This window comes from Gossypium hirsutum, chromosome D12, assembly GCF_007990345.1.
Source record: "Gossypium hirsutum isolate 1008001.06 chromosome D12, Gossypium_hirsutum_v2.1, whole genome shotgun sequence".
NCBI classification, from domain to species: domain Eukaryota; kingdom Viridiplantae; phylum Streptophyta; class Magnoliopsida; order Malvales; family Malvaceae; genus Gossypium; species Gossypium hirsutum.
Window position 1 is genome coordinate 1,748,396 of NC_053448.1, and position 20,028 is coordinate 1,768,423.

Genomic DNA, 20,028 nt, shown 5'->3' on the forward strand with positions numbered 1-20,028 from the left:
TGAATTTTCGTTAAGGATTGGGCACAAATTCGTCGGATGTTCAGATGTAGTACAAATTCCACACAGTTGGGTCAGATTCTTCTTTTCTGTAAGCATAGATTGAACAATATTAGTGAGCTTATCCAATTTATCTTCTAAGGATGAAACGTTTACCCCATTAACCCGTCTTGTGGGTTCTGAATTTGGCCGATACTGTTGAGAATTTACCGCCATGGTGGATATCAGTTCTCTTACCCTTTGAGGAGTCATATTGACAAGCGCCCCTCCACTAGTAGCGTCAATCATTTTCATTTCCATAGGGAGTAAACCCTCGTAGAAATACTGAATAAGTGATTGCTCGGTCAAATCGTGTTGAGGACAACTTGTACACAGTTTTTTGTATCGCTCCCAATAGTCATAGAGTGATTCACTCTCCGTTTGGCGAATTCCCACTATGTCTTTCCTAAGTTCAGCTGCTCGCGATGCTGGGAAAAATCTGTCAAGAAAAACACGAGATAAGTCATCCCATGTTGTAATAGAACCAGAGGGTAAGTAAAATAACCATTCTCTTGCTGTATCAACTAAAGAAAAAGGAAAGGCCCGAAGTTTGATTTCATCTTCGGTTACTCCCTGTGGTTTCATGCTTGAGCAAACCATGTGGAATTCTCTCAAGTGAGTGTGTGGATTTTCATTCTTCAAGCCTTGAAAAGTGGGCAACAGGTGGATCAGGCCTGACTTCAACTCAAACGGGGTTTCTCTGCTTAGATAGTTGATGCATAACGGTGTTTGCTCGTTGGGAGCAGCGACTAGTTGACGAATGGTTCGGTTCGTCATCCTTTCTGGTTCGCCGAGGTTGTTTTCTACTTCTTTTGTTTTAGGAAGTGGTTCGGTCTCAGGATCAACTATTTCGACTTGTTTTCCACGTTCAATTGCTTCTACACGTTTAAGAACTTTCATCTCTTTACGTCGTGCTCGTGCTAATTTTTCGATCTCTGGGTCGTATTCGAGATATCCAGATGAAGATATGGTCATGAAGATAATCTAAACAATTATAAGTGTTGCCAGTCCCCGGCAACGGCGCCAAAACTGATGGGTGTCGAATCCACCAATATAAACCTACGCCTTAGTTTGCAAATTATGCAGTATAGGGAGTAGGGTCGATCCCTCAGAGACTGGTTTACTGTAAATTGTCGCTCACTTGACCAGATTTATGTCGGGGCAGCTGTCGTGCCCAAGACGTTCGGGGGGATAAAAATTTGAAAACCTGAAAGAAACAGAAAAATAACGTAAAAGTAAAAGTTGAAAACAGAATAATAAAAACTGTATAAATATTAAGAAAAATTAATTAGAATGAGCTCAGCTTTAGGCATGAATTTTCCTCGTCTTTGAATCGATCCTCGAAATTGGATGAACTCCTCTTTTCCAATAAGCTAGTTATAGCTACTAATGACGCCTCGGACACAAACTCTTCCTTGTGTAAATTAGTTATGGAACGTCCAATAACTAATTCTTACCGATCGAACAACCACGAAACGTTCGTGATTTAGAACTCCGGCAGCTTTGCGTTCTAGAAGAGCCTAGCTCGAACCAATGCCCTCAACCGTGTGGGACATTTAAATCCGGTTACTACTTCCCTTGACGGAACCAAACAGCAATCTCCACTTGGCACGCCAATGTGTTCAAAGAAAACCGATTGGAGACGTTCCTTTCGGAATTCCAACTGTACGTCTAACCACACTAAATCAAACGACGTCTTTTTTGACTTAGTGTTGATCTGACTTTATGAGCTGACAAAATCATACTCTTATTCCGGAGAAGTAATAAGTACTAGAATTTTAGGAGTTAAATGGCTCGGGTTCGTAACTCACGGGTTTTGACGAGGCTAATTTCGGCCTAAAGCTGAAAATGGGTTTAGTTGGCTAAGGTTTGGGACATGTTGGTATTTGATAAATTAATTAAGGTAACTGGGTGAAAAGGTGGGTGATGTGATTGATTATGGGGGTTGGAAAAATATATTAAAGTGGGGTGGTTAACTATTGGGAATGAAAAGAGAATTTGAAAAAGAAATTATAAATTGGAATTTTTAGGAATTGAAAGTAAGGAAACTAAAGACAAATAATAAATTGTGAATAGTTGAAAGTAAAGGTAAATGGTGGTTGGCTACTGGAAATAGTTGAAGGAAAGGAAACTAAAGAAACAACAAATGCTACGTGAGAAAGGAAAGAATTGAAAGATAAAAGCTTAATATTTTTTTGATTCATGAATTGGTGAACAATACAAGCTCTATTTATACTAGTGGATTTACTAAATTAGGAGCCAACTAGTCATAGGAAATTAAGGAAAAATATCCCATAATAAAATAAATCTCAAAACAATCTCCCACTAAGTCAAAAATTTCAGCTAATTAATCTTGGAAAAATTCTTCTTTGGCCCTCCTTCTTTACTTCTTTCTTCAATCTAGCCCAATTGTTTCCTTTTTGTTCTATTTAGCCCCAATTTGCATTCCTGCACAAAATTCAATAAATATGGCAAAATTAGTGGTGCATTCTCATAAATTAACCAATTTAATTACATAAAATATGTAACTTTAGCATTTAATCATTGACTAATTTTATCAAAAAGATCTGCTTAAGATCTAAGGGCTTAATTTTAGGTTAATGAAATATATATTAACATATTTAAATAAAAAAATTATCAATTATCAATTTAAATAAATAAATTAAAATTTAGTATTTAAATCTTATTAATTTTGAAGTTGATTAATACAATGGGAATTTTATTTTTAAATATTAATAAATTTAAATAAAATAATAATTTAAAAATAAATAAAATAATAAAATTACATATTTAAATAATACAATTTTGTCAACTTTAAAATTTTAAAAAGCATTTATATGGCTCACTTTTAATAATTAAATTTATCATTTATTTGTCTTAATAATGATAGATATATATTTATATAAATCTATTTTTTATTAATTTTTATATAAATATAATTTAGATATTATTTTTTCCTTTCTCTCAAATGGTAAAATCTAGTATATATAAAACAAATATCATTATCATGGGTAACGCTAAAAGAGAAAACAAAAAACCAAAAGTAAGAATAGACGTTGTGAACGTGGGCTGGTGGTCCACTGAAATGGTGATGCTTGAAGTTCCCCCCATGGAAGGCAAGTTTGTAGAACCTCCACTACCACCCTCAAATTTTTATATGCAGTACAATGTTGACCTCAATTTAATACAATTAGTTTGGGCATTACCGTTCGAGTACGTAGAAGTGCATTATTCTCTTATTTATAGGTTGATGAGAGTCTATAAATAATTTTAAACTCTCTATAAAAAAGAATAGATATGATTAGAATCGAGATTATTCAAATAAAAATATTTTGTTATTATCATTAAAATAATATATTTTTTATTTGGAAAGTGTTTGGTATCTTATTTTATCAAAATAATATATATATTTTTTCTCACACATTAATTAAAAAAAGTAAATGTAATTTAAAATTTATTTTTATTTAACCTTTTTTTGATTCCGCCTTATTTAAGCAGGGATTCCGCCTTTTCCAGTCTGTTAAGTGACGTGGTTTTTTTAAAAAAAAGGAAAGGAAAAGTAAGGATTTTTCTGGTAAAAGTAGGAGGTAGTTAAAACATTAGAGCTAAAACATCACAAGCAGGTTGTCCCAAATTCCCAGTAAGGGGATGTGCAAAATTAGGCAGAGCAGGACCAGCATTCATACCCAAATCAGCTTCACCATAAACATGTGCAAATTTAACTTCCAATTTAGTCCTTTCTGATATCCAGAGTCAGAAATTCTTTTCTAGGGATTGAAATCAAATTATATATTTTTATGATAGTCAAAATATAATTTTATCATTTTAATAGCCTATATTTTTATAATTTTTAAAGGATTAGATTAAATCAAATTTTTATCATTTTCGGGAGGTCAAAATATAATTTTACTAGTATTAATTTAAAATTTTATAAATTATAAATCGTCTAAGTGAAAAAAATTTTATTTTAGGGAGGATCAGAGCCCCTATCAGCCCCTAGCTCCGCCACAGATGATATCACTAATTTATGAGGGTTAAATGCTAAAATTAGATTTTTCAAAAAAAGAAAACTAAAATTAGGGTTTAATATTAAATTTATACATAAATTTTGGTCCAATGTGTAATTTGATATATGAATTTTGATTTGAGGCAACTATATATATGAAACTTAAATTGTGGTTCATATATATCCATGAAACTTTTATTTTGATTCAGTTGTACACATTTAAAGAAATAAATAAATACATACATTTATTTTCATATTGGATTAATATAATTATTTGTGTATGCAACGTATCAATGTAAAATGGTACTAATTCAAGAATGTCCTTAATGATTTATGAAAATTGAGTCAAATTAAAATTTCATGTATAAAATCGCACAAAATAAAAGTTCAACGAATGACATTACACATTGGATCAAAGTTTATGTATAGTTTTGATATTTATCCAAAAGTAAAATGCATAATTGATTAATAAAAAAAACATAATTTGAAACATGATATGTGATATTTGAGAAGTTCTTATTTGAGCATTTTCAAAAAGGCTCGACCCTTATTTGAGAACTTTCAAAATGGTTTGGTCCTTAATTGACCATTTTGAAAATTTTAACCTTCATTTGAGCACTTTTATAAATGTTAGACTCTTATATGAGCAACCCTAAAAGATTAGGTCTCAATTTGAACGATTGTCATTTATTAATAATAACAATGAATACGATTATTCATTAGATATTACTTGAATACTTAAAACTTTTGCTAATAATCAAACAACATAAGTTTTAATAACAAGAGACTTAACTCATCACTTTCGAATAGTGGCATAACTTTTGAATCACTGCCAACCTTTCAATTATAATTATGAAATCACAATGAATATTTTTAAAATGTTCTAAAAATATTCTAGATTTTGATAATATTGAAAATCAATTGCATAAATGAATGTGTCTTGCAATTAAAGTTTTACTTAGTGAAAATATGTTAAAGTTAATTAAAATTGCATGGTAGGCTATGCTTTGAACTAGTTATTCTATTTGATTAACCGAATACATCTTACATAATGATTTCAACACGAATCAGTGTATAGCATCGATGATCATGTGTGTCTATAACCTCTTTTCATGAGAATGTTAAAGTCAAACCCTTGAGCTTCTAGAAGTAGTTATACTTCACACTCAATAATAATATAATATTCATCATTCCCCTTATTATTACAGTTACCTAACACTTTTTACGTGTACTATTTATTATTTTATAGTGTTAAGAGTCGCATATTAATTATATACTTTGTCTTATTAAACTCAAAACTTGACGTAATACTAAGTATTGAGTCAAATTTCCATCCCGGACAAATAAAATATTATGAACTTGTACCTTATCCCCTAAATTTCCACATTTTCAACATAGCTATGTTATGTTTTGAAAATTCACAAAACCAAAACTCTCATAATTACAGTTTACCCATTTTTTCACAAAAAGAAAGCTATCAAGGATATAGATATTTTAAAGAACGTTCCAATAAGGAGGAGCTGCCAGATTTAGAGGATGCTGCGATTAGATCAAGCTAAAGCCAGTCTTGTATCATTTAAAGACAAACTTATGGGTAACTCCAAGAGTAAGGATGTTTGATGATCACTAAGCTGACTATAAATACGACTAAGGCAAGCGCAGCTATCGAACAATAGTATAGTTATGGTGAGTAGGGAATATCGTATCCACGTGGACTAAAAGTACTAGTAATTACCATTTTTCTATTATTTAACCGTCAAATTGGAGTGATTGTTTTTAATCTAAAATTATTAAACTAATTTACTAAGAAAGCAGCAGAGAATAAAATAGAAAAATTATCGAAGATACCAATGAGATAGACAATACCCAGGAAAAAATTCACCTAGACTTCACTTATTATTATGAATCTAAATTTAAATGATTTATTCACTTGTGCCTTGATCCGTAGAAATTCCTAAATTATGTTAACATCTCTTTCGAGAGTAAGAACAACTGACTCTAGGTTGATTAATTGAAATCTTTTCCTAATTAAAACCCTATTATTGTCCTATCTCTAGGATTGCATGCAACTCTACTCAATTATGCTAGACCTACTAAATTATACAACTCCACTGAAATAAGCACATTAAATATGAATTAATATCCTGAAAATATTAAAACACGAAATATGCATACATAATTGAGAATAAGAATCAAGTATTTATCATATAAATCAGAAATCAAATAATAAGATCCATCCTAGGTTTCATCTTCCCTAGGTATCTAGGGAATTTAGTTCATAATCCTAAATAGAAACATCTTAAAGTTAGGATAACAACAAGACATAAAGAAACTCAATAAAACTTTAAGGAAATTAAATAGAGATCTTCAATCTTGAAAGAGATCCACTTCTGAGTTGATTCTGATGGCGTTTTTCGAGTCTTTTCTTCAATCTTCTCTGAATGCCCCATTAGATCTTCTTCTAATTGATATTTATAGACTTTAGAATGCTCAGAAAGCCTAAAAATTGGGTTTTTTTCACGTGTTTGAGAAACAGGGTGCGATATCGACATGGGCTGGCACATGGGCGTGTGGCCAGGCCGTGTGGATCCTAGAAATAGCTCTATTCGTCCGATTTTGGCTCATTTTTCGCTCCTTTCGCTCCCAAATACTCTCCTGAGTATAGAAACATGAATTTAAATGATTAAGAGCATTAAATTCACTAATTTACATCATTAATATCTAAAAACGCATTAAGAATGAGATTAAAATATATTACTTTTATAGCTTATCAATGTTCCTCAAGAAAATAAGGATTTTGATCTAAAAGTAGGAGATGTGAAAACAGATATGATAGAAGAAATTCCTTCAATATATATTTGTGTCGATGGAAAAGAGCTTGACCTGTGGCGATCAGGAAGAAGAGTAAGCTTCAATGTTCTGAAAAATAAAATTTAGGCCCTGTGAAAGCCTAAAATATTGATTCAGCTAATGAACTTAGAGAATGACCTGGTGAAATTCTAAGATATTGATGATTATAAGAAAGTCTTAAAGGATGGTCTATGTGTGGGTTAGGGACAATATTTAATAGTGCAGCCATGGTCTTCTTCTTTCTCAACAACTCAAGAGTATCCCCATAAGGTAATGGTATGGATTGATTGCAAGGATTATTAGAAGCCAGTACAAGGCGGTTACTAGCAATATTATCGGTCAAGTCATCAAAATTGATCGTAGTATTGGCAACAAATTGAGAGGATGGCCATAAGCATTGATCTAAGATCTCCTTGGGTTTCGAAAATTAAAATAAATGATAAATTGCAAATGGTGGAATACGAGTCTCTACTTGATTGTGGTAGTTATGGTCATGTTCAAGACTTTTGCCTAGTGGAAAAAGAGCTGAAGATGTTGTTAGTAGATGTCATGGCGTTGAAGTTGTAGGTGATATTTGGAAGGATTTTGTACAGGTATAGGTTGTCATCAATCACCCCCAATTTGTCCATCTGCATATTACAAAATGTGTTGGACAGTATAGTTTCTTTGCTACCATTGTCTACGCGAGCCCTTAAAAGGTGCGAAGGAAAATGCTATGGGAATGCCTAAATTTAATTGTTCTCAGTATGAAAGAAGCATGGATTAGTTGTAGAGACTTTAACTCTATCCTTAATGGCTCGCAAAAGAATGGGGAGCTAGAGTCAGTGCTATGAGTTGCAAGATAGTCCAAGAAATCATTTTTTGTGCGCAACCTAATAGAGGAAATCTTTATGAAAGACGCAATAGAGCTATTTGTAATGATTTCTGCGCCAGACCCTACTGTGAAGCTTCTCTACAAACTAAAATATGATCATTGACCTTTGCTCATCTTTTTGGCTTCTAGTAGGCGGCAAAAAGATGAAAAACCCTTCCAGTTTCTTGCTAGCTAGCTCCTAGCTAGGATCCTAAAGAGGAAATCATGGCAAACCTTTTAAAATTCACAAAATCAACTATGGACTGGTATAAGAACATTTACAGTAATATTTTGTCCAGAAGAAAAAAAAACCACGAATCGTCTAAAAGGGCTTCAAAAAGCAATGGAAATTTATGATTCTGAGAACCTTTGTCAGCAGGAAATTATTGTTAGAGCTGAACTTGAAGAGATTCTATATCAGGAGGAACTAATTTGGAAGCAAAAATCGAGAAATATGCTGTTGATTAATGAAGATTGAAACATTACCACACTGTAGCTAGGAGGAGGTTTAACCATACTGAAGCTATCTGTCTTGATAATGATGAATGGTGTTTTAATAGTGACACCCTTAAAACACATGCAATTGATTTCTTCCAAAAACTATAGACTGCAAAAGGTAATGTCTCTGACTTGTATCCTATTCCAAGTCTTTTTCCAACTTTGATAGATTCATAATTGGGTGCATTAACTTCCGATGCCATGGATGAGGATGTCAGATTGTCATGGCCCCTCTTAAAGCCCCTAGTGTTGGCGGATTTCATGCAAAGTTCTTTTTAGTCTCAATAGAGTATTATTGGACCAAGTGAATGCGATTTAGTATAGAGAATCTTCTTTGGGGAAAAATTGGACTGAATATTATTGTTGATTTAAAAATTGTAGGTGCGAAATTATTAACCCAGTATCGTTCAATCAGTTTATGTTCAGTGCTCTATAAAGTTATTACCAAGATGATTGTTAATCAGCTTAGATCAATGGTCAAGTTAGCTTTATTGCTGGGAGGAACAGTACTGATACTATGTTGATTGCTTAAGAGGTAATCCACACCATGCGAACTTACAAAGGTCAAAGTAAATGGATGGAAGTTAAAGTTGATTTGGAGAAGGCATACAACTGAATCTGATGAGATTTTATTGAAGACTTGATGGTTGATGTGAGTTTGCTGAACATTCAGAGTAGAGTGATAATGCAATGCATCTTGACTTTTACAATGAGAATCCCCTGGAATAGGGTGAGGTAATTGCAGAGTTTAAATCTACGAGAGGCATTTGACAAGAAGATCCTTTATCCTCATACTTATTCGTGTTGGGGATGGAGAGATTGGCAACCACTGGTAGCCTAGTAGCTTCTCCAGGAGGAGTTCGTTAATATCAGACTTATTCTTTGCAGACGTTTTAATTTTATTTTGTAAAGAAGATCAAAGCCTAGTTGAGGTTCTAAATCAAACTTTGGAGTTATTTTGCCGATATTCATATTCATGACATAAAGTGAGTGCTAGTAAGACTTAGGTGTATTTTTCCAACAACAGGGAAGATTCTTTAGCCAGGCAATTAGCTGAAAACTGAAGTTTTCTCGAGTTGATGACCAGGGCATGTACTTGGGAGTTCCTTTACTTCATAAAAGGATCCCCTCAACTACCGAGCAATTTATAGGTGATCTGGTTCGGAAGAAATTGAATGGGTGGGATGCTAAAAAACTCTCTATGACAGGTAGAGTAACGCTTGCTAAAGTAGTCTTGGTAGCTATTCTGAACTATTTTATGAACACAGCCATTGGTGTTTGTAATGAGATTGATAAGCTAGCACGATGTTTCATTTGGGGATCCTCGAAGGACAACAGGAAGTTGACCTTGGTGAAATGGGAGAATTGTTTGATGCCACTTGAAAATGGGGGCCTCTGGGAAATTAAAGGAACAAAATAAAGTTTTATTCTCAAACTTGGCTTGTACTCTAAATAATGGTGAAGCTCTATGAGCTCGTGTCTGCGAAATAAACACAATGTCATTGAGAATTTTTCATTGAATATTGCACAACACAAATGTTCATATATTTGGATATCATTATCTAGTGTTTGGCCAATGTAATTGCCGGAGTGGAACTAGGAGACTTGAGAACTTTTGGAAGAACAATTAGATTCTCGATGTAGAACCACTGAAGAATCACTTTATTGGCAGAGAACCAGTTAAGTAGAACACTATGGTGCAAGGCATGGTTGATGCGGATGGTAGTTGGGTTTGGCGTAAGTTTAGGACGAATCTGCCACAATGTACACTTATGCGCATAGCAGGGATCAAGCCGCCATCAGATACTGCTGGAGTGGACAATATTAAGTGGAATTTTACCGTTAATGATCGATTTTCGGCGGCAGAAACTTATAAGAATATAGCGAATGGTAACTGAAGACAAAAAGACAGGAATTGACAAATAATTTGGAGATGCAAAAGTCCCCATAGAGTTAAGCATTTCTTCGGCTACTAACGAATGGAGAGAGTAAAAAGGGAATGTCAAATGAAGCTGTGTTATGTGGAGCTGGGGTTGATTTAGGATTCGATTATTTGGAATATCCAGAATATTAGTGATAATAGTATATAAGAGGGAAAATGGAGTATCTCGTTTGCTATTTCTTGCTGGGTTTTGTGGCAAAACAAGAAAGAGCATATCTTCAACAATCAGAGCATAGCAATAGCAGGTATATAATTATTGTGGCTATGGCTTGGATTGGAAACCTTGCTGAGAAATCCTACCATCATACTTTGAATCCAATATACCAAACAAGGGTTGCCCCTCGCCTACAAATTGGGGAGGGGAGTTCTAACCAAGTCTTGGAGGATTAAAAAAAAAATCAAACAGCTCGGTAGGGTATAACATGATTGGTGCCGCAGTAGGGGGGGGTATTGCATGGCTATAATGGAATTCCTTATGGTTTACAGATATCAAAAGGCCGGTAATTTTGCTCAACCAATCACAGTTGTTACAGAATGGAGAGTAAGCACTTGGCTGTTCCTTTAACCAGTTTTTCTTATTATTTTTATATCAAGGAAAAAGTTCAGAAAATGGTTAATTTTACTCGGAAAGAACTACCTTTTAAACAATATTTTAGATTATAACTTGGAACTTCAAAATAAATAATATGATTCATTCTTAATGTTCTTTTTATTCAAATTAAAGGTTTCACCAGAAAATAACCTTTTGGGATATTATCATACTTCTACCCGGATGAAAATAAGATAAAATCATCGTATCAAAACATTTAACCTACAAAAAACCAAAGGCCTTTTTTGCGCCTACCATATGTAAGAATCTTGAATGCTTGCGCAAGTGCGAATGTATTCACATCAATTTCCCTACGGGAGAAAATTTGGACTGTTTAATATTTAGTCGGCAGGAACCTCTTTGCCATCCAACATTTGGAAATACTTCATCAGGATCACTGACCACACATTACAAAACCAAAGATTACGACACAAACCTTTATCACTACAAACTTTCAACTTCAAAAACTAAAACATGATGAAACTCTGTATGTCACTAATTCCTCCTAAATTTGCTATTATACCAAATTCAGTTACTGCTGTGATCATAAAATAAATGGAAACAATCAAAACCCAACATGGTCGCTAACCTTTTCAGTTCAAGCATTTTCAATCCCAAGCTGCTGTAGAGAGTCAGGACCAACCAGAAATACACGTCTTGGTGGGTGGTATCTGAAAACCACTACTCCTTTATACGCTGTCCTTGGTACACCGTCCTGGATAACAAAGCAATAAAAGTTTTAGAGAATCGGAAAGAATGGATACAATCAATCTTAGATATGTGAGAATTTCTAGCAGTTTATTTGTACTGCAACAACAGAAGTAGAAGTGTGATGTTTAAGTAGAGGCCTTTTTTCCCCTAACATGCATCAGATGAAAGTGTAAGTAAGATTATTATATTCTACATGCTTGTAGGGCACGAGAAATGAGAGTGAGCAGAGAGGTCATTTTGACAGTATGAACAACCATAGATATCTCTTGTTACTTTGAAATGATCAGGTAAAACTAACAATACAACTTCATGGCAAAGACTATATGCTTGTAGGGCACGAGAAATGAGAGTGAGCAGAGAGGTCATTTTGACAGTATGAACAACCATAGATATCTCTTGTTACTTTGAAATGATCAGGTAAAACTAACAATACAACTTCATGGCAAAGACTATATGCAATTGCCAGATGCCACTAAATAGGCTAAAATTGTATTCAGAAAATAAAACTCATAAAAAAAACAAACTTTTGAAGTGTTACCAAACATGACTTTCCAAAAATATAGTATCAGCTGCAGTGACAGATACCATAATGCAGGCATTTCTCAGCTATTATCATCAGAAACTCTTCAGCATTTTCGCAAATAAAGAAAAGAAAGATACCCAAATTATCAGATGAATAATTTACCTTCCATTCTTCAAAAACTCCAAATTGCTGTGCAATGTATTCAAAGTCTGATTGGTCCCTATACTGAATACGTATATCTCCTTCTATATTAGATGCCATAAGAGCAGGGTCTGTTCCAGGGATAGGTTTTGCCATTTTCAAAATGTCTGCAAAGTATTGTGCATATTTGTCCTAGAAAGGAGAACACACAATTATACAAGACAATTGTAAAGTTGGAACCTAGAAAAAAGCAGTTTCCAGTTCTACTGATTTTACCTCAGTTAGGTAGCTCAAATCCTGTGACTTCCAGTCCACCTTTCACACAAAAAAGCAACACCATTGAGATGATGGTGATGACAACAATATACAGAACATTTACATAAAAAATTATAGAAAATGTTGATGTCAACCTTGACGTCATTCATCTTAATAGGTGCAAGGTATTTTTCGAAAAACTGCCCCATGCTTGAACCCTGATTGAAATCAAAGGTTGAAAAACACAAAATGAGCCCAAAGTCATAAAAGATAGAGGTAAAAAGATCCACCTGAAGAGCCAGAAAATGTTAACAGCCTTGAGGAACTTTAAATTTACTGAAGTTGCGCCTATGCAGTGTTAAAGAGAGATGAAAACACACCTAATTTGGGGAATCTCAATTTTGTTTAAGCATGAAAACAAGCCATTCCAAAAGTTGAAGAAGGAAACTCTTCAACTAAAAACACTGAAGCCATAGAGGCATTATATTCGTCCAAGTTCACTGTACATTCTTTCAGAAGCAATGAAATAGAATCATAGCACATAAAATTCCGCACAGAAAACATATGGACTGTGTGCCTCATTCATGTACTACCTAATTCCTATCCCCAAGGAAGACACACACATAGGCAGATGGTCTACCAAGCAAAGATTCTCGTCAAAGCTAACAACATTCATAAAAGTTGTCATCACAACAATTTCAAACAAGAAATCTTCTAAATGACAAGGTGATACATACATGCTCGCCGAAATTATATGTTCTGCACACTTCAGGACGAAGGAATTGTCGACCTTTGTGATTCTCTTTTAATCTCAACCAGTCATCCCAGTAAGTGAACTTTTGTCAAGGAAAATTCATAGAAAAACTACATCAATGTGCATTAGTGTAATGCAAAATGAAATAACAATAAGAAGGATATGCTTTTGGCCATTTTGGTGATAGCTCATTCCATACAGATCTAGTAAGCATCCAGCCAAGACCAGGAAAGAAATCTGAGCGATAAAGTGCATCTGCATGGAACAATTACAAGCAAATTAGGAAATAGAAAGGGGAGGGAGGGAGGGAGATGGATGCCTGGTAATAAGCAAACATCCAAATGAGGCCAGGATAAACTAAAAATCCGTGTCTCATAGTCACAGCAGCCCAAATTTTAAGGTAAGCATCACATGGAAGGATTAAGAGATGGCATAGAACATCAAAAGTCATGGAAACTAGAACAAACAACTTTTCTAGCAAACCAATCAAATCTCTAACATAAAAATGCATTCAGCTTGATTGTTTTCCTCAAAAAGAAATTCCATTGAGAGAAAAAACTTACATGGGTCATACACAAACTGCTTTTGCCCATTGTCATTCCATGAGGAAACAGCCATAATTGACCTACAATGGTTTAATAATAGGGCGGTGAAAAGGGAGGGAAAAAGAACGCAAACTCTCAAATAAAATTTTAAAAAAAAAGAAGAAGAAGAAGAAGAGAGAGAGCCAGATTTCATTCTTGAAACACACTTGTCCTTGTCGAGAAGTGCAGCAGCTGCCTCAAAGTAATCAAAAAAATCAGGGGCAATTTCCATATCATCTGTCTTCAAAAGTGATTCTCAGTCAGCACGATATTCATTTTCTTGTATGAAATTTTAAAAAGAAGAAATTTGAAGCAATAATCCAAAAGAAGACAACTTCACCTTCAAGTATGATTACTCGGTCAAAATTGTGCTTGTAGAACAGCTCATCCAATGCCCATTTGTAGTGACCTTAAGAAACCAAATGTATAAGAGCAGAAACTAGAAGAAGCCATGTGAATACTGAGGAAAAAAGAGAAACAATCCTTACGGGCAATCTTGTAGTATGCGATCAATTCCCCAGGCCGGTCTGTATGCACCGGATCATAATCTATGTGCTGAAAGAAGCTGAAGTAAGCATTCATTGGATTGATTTTGATAAATAAGGATAAGGCAAATCATATGAATAGGGCAGGGAAAAAGGAAAAGGACTCATCCAAAGAAACTTCTCCAATGGAGACAAAAAGGGGGACAGACAAAACACAATATACCTGCATATAAGTTAGCTCCTTATAACTCAAAGCCTTAGTTTTAACCCTTGGATCTGATCCATCCTGATAAGAAACTATCACAATTAGAAGCATTGCTTTTTTTTTAGTTACAACAAAATAATAATAGTGTCTATCATGCATGATATATAAAGTGACAATCAAGTCAAATGGACAAACCTTTTATTGCAAATATAAAATATGATTAAAAATTTTAATACCTGAGATACAAAAAGTGGATACTTCGAAGCAACAGAGCTCTGATACCTGCAGATTTAAGCCAAAGTAAGACAGCTTAAAATTAGCTACTGTCAGGTCAAACAGAAGAAGCTATAAAAAAGAAAACAAGGGTCAACATGAACATACTTTAAGACAGACGCAACTGTCCTTTCCAGATAATCAGCACGATTGCACGCCATGATTACTACAGCTGCCACAGGTACCTAAACCCGAAGATTGTTTCAATTATTACATGTGGTAATTTGTAGAGATAATGTATAAGAATGCTCCCCATGTCACGAACCTGTGTTTTGTCAATTACTCTTTGAAGAGCTTTCTCTGAAACAACCAAAAAAGAAAGAATGCTAAGTGTCTATAAACATTCCAAGCACCAAATAAAAGGAAAAACCTTTGTTGAAGGGAAAATACTAAAGAAAGATGGGTAGATACAGACATGAAAACCCAATAAATAATTAGATCACTACACAGTTTAGAACAATTTTGAAGCTGCTTGGCAAAAAATATTAGAGAACAAGGAAATAAATGCCAAACTGCACTGACAAAGGAGCAGAACAGGCTTCATCAAGACCCAGTTAGAGAGCCACACTCAGTGGGATAACATGGATAATAACCTTATAAATGGTAATGAAGTTTATTCGGAATTAAACATCTTTATAAACAGCAAATCAATCGCATAATTTAACTTCAATAATTACATTGATCACAACCGTTGAAGATCATATGACCTGAACATCACATAGGCTTTGCTTGGTAAGAAGGATAGAAATGGGTCAGGATGGTAAAGTTTGAACTCCAATGGTTAAGCTACGAAGTAGAAAAATAGTTTACAAAACCTAACCAATAGATTAAAAGCTGTTTTCCCATCCTTATCCCTTTCTATTCTTCCTATAAAGAAAAGCCTCTATATAAGCCTAGAAACCACAGAAGATCTTCTAAAGTAATATATGTTTGCAATCAAGCAAAATAAAATAGTAATCGCTATGCATCAAGTAGGAAGCAACAAGAAATAAACAGTTTATTATGATAAGAAGTACTTTCAAGATCATTAACAAGAGTCTTCAATTGTGCGCACTCCTGATCCTTTCGCTTCTTCCCCTCTGAAATTGTAACAAGATCATAGTGAATGGGTTGAATACCATGAAAAACAATATCAAATTCGACCTTGTCAACTGAAAAGAAGCATGTATAAAGGATTAAATTATGGAAATTCACACCTTCCAGGGCCACGATTTGCTCTTGTTGCATACTAATTTGATCAATTAGTAGTCGCATTTGACTCGTACAATGGTGCTCTGCATCGACCTGCCAAAATTGAAAAAGACACCATATTCAAGACTTATATTGTTCAAATTCCTTAGGTTTTACAAAGTTAAAAAAAAAAAAAGCTGAAGTTTAGAGAGCTAAAAGGAGCAATTAACCTAAGCTTACTAACCGCTTCTGCCATTCGATCTGCATATTCAGATTGCGTGGTGAAAAGCCGCATCTACAAAAGGTTCGAAAGAAGCATATAAATTCATATAAGTAAATTAGAAATATTTTGAATTTCGAAGATATAAAGAAGAAATATAGTAAATTTACCTGGATGTATATGAATACGAATGCAGCGGGGATGAGAAGGTACCGGAAATCGCAGCTTAGCTTAGCCATTTTTATAAATCTCCTCTGTCTGAGATGAAGATTTTCAGATTTCGATCTGATTTTTTATTGTAATTAAATCTTCAATTCATTTATTGAATTGTAGAAGAAGGTGTGCAGTGAATAGAAATATTAGACTTGGGAAGCCCTTTCTGTTTTTATTTAGAAATCTGTGTTTTCCTTGACTAGGGGGTTGAATCCAATTTACGCAGACTTGGCTAACATGAGCCTTCTACTTTTCCTTCAACAAAATTTACTACCAATTTGGTTCACCAATAAAATAATTTCCTTGGTGAGATTGAAATAAATGGGCAATAATATTATCATATTTGTTTAAGAGTGAATTTGGATGGGCGGCGTATTTATTTGTAGTTAGTGTAAAAATAGATGTGACGGTGAAATTAAATATTGTAACAATATTGTAACATGAGACAAGAATTAAGTCAAACATACCGTATTGTACTGTATCACACTCCACCGTCTATCCAAATCTAACCTAATTAAAATAATTCATAAAATACTAAGAAAATTCCCACACATTATTAGCACATATTGCAGGTAAAAGTTGGCGAATCAATGTCTTAACATATATAGAAAACAACATGAAACAAAAGGTCTCTTTGATTACATGTAAAAGGCTTTACGGGAAATATTTTCTACATTTTTCTATATTTGTTTAGCAAAAAATAACTTGGTCAACAAAAAATAACTTACAAGTCAACGCAAAATAAGTCTATTTTCTTGTAAAATGACTTACCATTTTGAAAATCGTAAGTCATTTTCCAGAAAATAGCTCATCTATAGGTAATTTTATTTTTATATAAAAATTAACTTAAATCAAGTTTAATATTATTATATTGATAATAAATTTTATTTTTTAAAAAATTTAAAATATTATATTTTTCAATATTATTAAACATACATATTTAATTATTTATATTTAGTCATATAATAAATTATTAATATAATAAATATAATTTATTAAAATTATTTAATATTTCAATTTTATTTTAATAATAAATTTTAAAATAATAATTTTAAATAATATTCTTCACATATTATTGAAAATATTCAATATTAATACTTCAATAATAAATATTTATTACAATTATAAATATATTAATAATAAATATTTTTGTAGTATAAAGATTAAAATATGTCATAAGTCTATGTACTATTTACAAATTAGCAATTTAATCTCTATACTTTTATTTTCAAGACTTTAGCCCCTTTACTTTTCAAATTTAAAAATCAAATCCAATTGTTTACATTATTAATTTTTTTGTTCAATTTTGTTGATGCCACATTTTAAATAAAAAATACACACTTAGTAGTCATATAATTAAAAATGACGTCGTAATAAATTTAAATTTAACAAAATATTTTTAATATATACAAAAACAATGTAAAATATAAATTTATAGATATAAAAATAAACTCAATTAAACAATGAAAAGATAAGAAAACCTCAAATGTAGGTTTGTTTCATTGAAAACAACTCTTATGAAATCTTTTTAAAGAAATTTGTTAAACAGCAGAAAATATTTTACACAAATTCATCCAAACACCAGAAAATATTAATTTTTTCAAAAAGTAAGTTATTTTACAGAAATCATTTTCAGTGAAACAAATAGACCCAAAAAAGCACATTTCTATTCTTTAATGAAGTAATTCAATAACTCATGCGATACAAAATAACTTATCCAAAGCCAATTTAATGCATTTGAGTCATGACCAGTGTCAAATTATAAAACAAAGAGAAAGATTCCACTAAAAATGTATAATTTCGAGAGCTCAAAGCATTCCAGCAAAGGATCCTCGGGAAGAGACCTGCAATACGACTGGTACGTTCCCCTACACACACAAGTTGAAGAATCAATACAAACATCCATTGAACACAAACAAAAAATAACCAACCATACAAATAAACAATCAACAAAAACGAAATTCACCTCCAATACAAAAAGATAACCTTATATCCAACCTTAATAAAACACTTGCAAATAATAGTTTCACTCAGCTAAAAAGGAGCCCACCAGTCAATAACAAATCTCAAATTGTTCAAAATTCCTTCACATTAGTATGCATCAAGTTACTCTATAACAAGGGTCCAAAGGAGGTAGATCGAAACAGTAGTAGTACATGAACTTTTTTAAGTGAAATGGAGATAAGAGCAAATGAACAATTAGCAACTACTCAACAACTTACACTAGGAAATTAACCCATAAGTTTATGCAATTGAACAATGAACTTTTTTTTATATGTTTTGCTTAAAAATGCAATTAGTCTTGAAACTTCATGCATAAATCATTTTGGCTTCAGAAAGAGAGCAAAGAACTGATTTGAGCTAAAATTTGACAATAGTTGATAGTACAGGAAACATTAAACATGGTGTAAGCTTCTAATATTGTGGTTCAATAATTCGATTAATACAACCAGTTGGTTTAAATTATTAAACATGGTGTAAGGTTCTAACAATGAAAACAAAAATACAAGATAAATCATAGCAATTCCTTGATAATAACTTCATTGTAACATTTGCAGGATTCAATTTAAAAAAAAAAACCAGAAACCTTCTTGTGAATAACCCAGCTAATAATGATAATGATGTATAAAAATGGGGAAATTGAGACCTTCCAACATAAAAAATGGAAGGTGGATCCACTTTTATCCACTTCCATAACAAAACTTTTAGATTAGCTTCATATCATATCAAAACCTATAGCAGATCACCCTCTTTTTGGAGCATTATCCGATTATTACCTGATTTGTTCAAGATACCAGACAGTTCCATGGTTCTAATACAACCAGTATTAGTTTAAATTATTAACTTGAAGAAAACAAAGGCAGTGAGAACTTTCCTTGAAAACATAACACAATGGAAAAGAATCAAATTTTGGAGAGAGTTCAAGTCCCAAACCAAGTTATGAAATCTGATGAAAATTAATAATAAGAAACTCATTAATCAAATCCAAGAACAAAGAGAGGAAAATACCATCATAAAGTGACAGAGCAATCCCTAAAAAGTTGGTTTTCTTGTTGGGTTTGATCTGAATGGAGTTTGGAGAGGTGAGAGATTGATGAGAGAATCTAGGAATAAAAGGAAAACGTGAAGAAAAAGAAGAAAGAATGGAGGATGATGCCTTCAATCAATTCACCTAGGTTCCCTCCGCAACCAAAGGAAAAAAAAGGGAAGCGTAGAGATTGAAAGGAAAGAAAGTTACTAGTGAGATCAAGGGAGAACGATGATGGTTCTAGTTACATCGTCTTCATCTTTTGGGTAAAGGTGAGGGAAAAAAATGAAAATGAGAAAAAAAATCTCCCTATTCCACCGGGTTGAATGGATATTCAGTGATGGGGGAAGGGAATGGTTATGCAACCTCTTCTTGGAATAAACCCTGATTCAATGCAGGCTGTAATAGGTCATTACAAGCAACCAAACATAAGTTTGGTGGTGGACTCGTCGATTTAGGCTATACTTTTGCAGTTCTTCACTTTTGAAAATGCTTTGTGGAAAAATACTTTTTAAGAAATGTTTTTAAAAAATTTGATTTAAAATTTGAGTGTCTAGTATTATTGTCAAAAAGTATTTTTAAAAAATAAAATATTTATTTTAGATATGTTATTATCAAGTAACAAATATGCATTTAAATAATATTTAAATTAGTTAATATTATTATATTTTAGTAATAATATAAAAAAATTA

At 32.9% G+C, this 20,028-nt stretch overlaps 1 protein-coding gene and 1 long non-coding RNA gene across 3 annotated transcripts; both read right to left on the reverse strand.

The window, feature by feature from the left end:
- Window positions 1-10,875: 10,875 nt before the first annotated feature.
- On the reverse strand, window positions 10,876-16,592 carry LOC107929289 (alpha-1,3-mannosyl-glycoprotein 2-beta-N-acetylglucosaminyltransferase). 2 transcript variants are annotated; one of them, XM_016860667.2, is made up of 19 exons: window positions 16,266-16,592; window positions 16,120-16,170; window positions 15,902-15,989; window positions 15,722-15,784; window positions 14,971-15,005; window positions 14,814-14,890; window positions 14,669-14,714; window positions 14,451-14,513; window positions 14,231-14,297; window positions 14,083-14,151; window positions 13,910-13,979; window positions 13,722-13,783; window positions 13,323-13,413; window positions 13,142-13,235; window positions 12,560-12,622; window positions 12,426-12,464; window positions 12,171-12,341; window positions 11,364-11,489; window positions 10,876-11,171 (listed from the first exon to the last, which is right to left on the reverse strand). In XM_016860667.2, exons 1-18 carry the CDS (start codon window positions 16,332-16,334, stop codon window positions 11,373-11,375), a joined length of 1,335 nt encoding a protein of 444 aa, XP_016716156.1. In that variant the 5' UTR covers window positions 16,335-16,592; the 3' UTR covers window positions 10,876-11,171; window positions 11,364-11,372. The 2 variants fall into 2 exon arrangements, with proteins under 2 accessions (XP_016716156.1, XP_016716166.1); XM_016860677.2 differs by lacking the exon at window positions 16,266-16,592 and having other exon boundaries at window positions 16,106-16,170.
- A 1,361-nt stretch (window positions 16,593-17,953) lies between these two features.
- LOC107929284 (uncharacterized) lies at window positions 17,954-19,821 on the reverse strand. Its single transcript, XR_001692774.2, has 2 exons — window positions 19,318-19,821; window positions 17,954-18,176 (listed from the first exon to the last, which is right to left on the reverse strand). It is a non-coding gene; the product is annotated as an uncharacterized lncRNA (long non-coding RNA).
- Window positions 19,822-20,028: the final 207 nt, after the last annotated feature.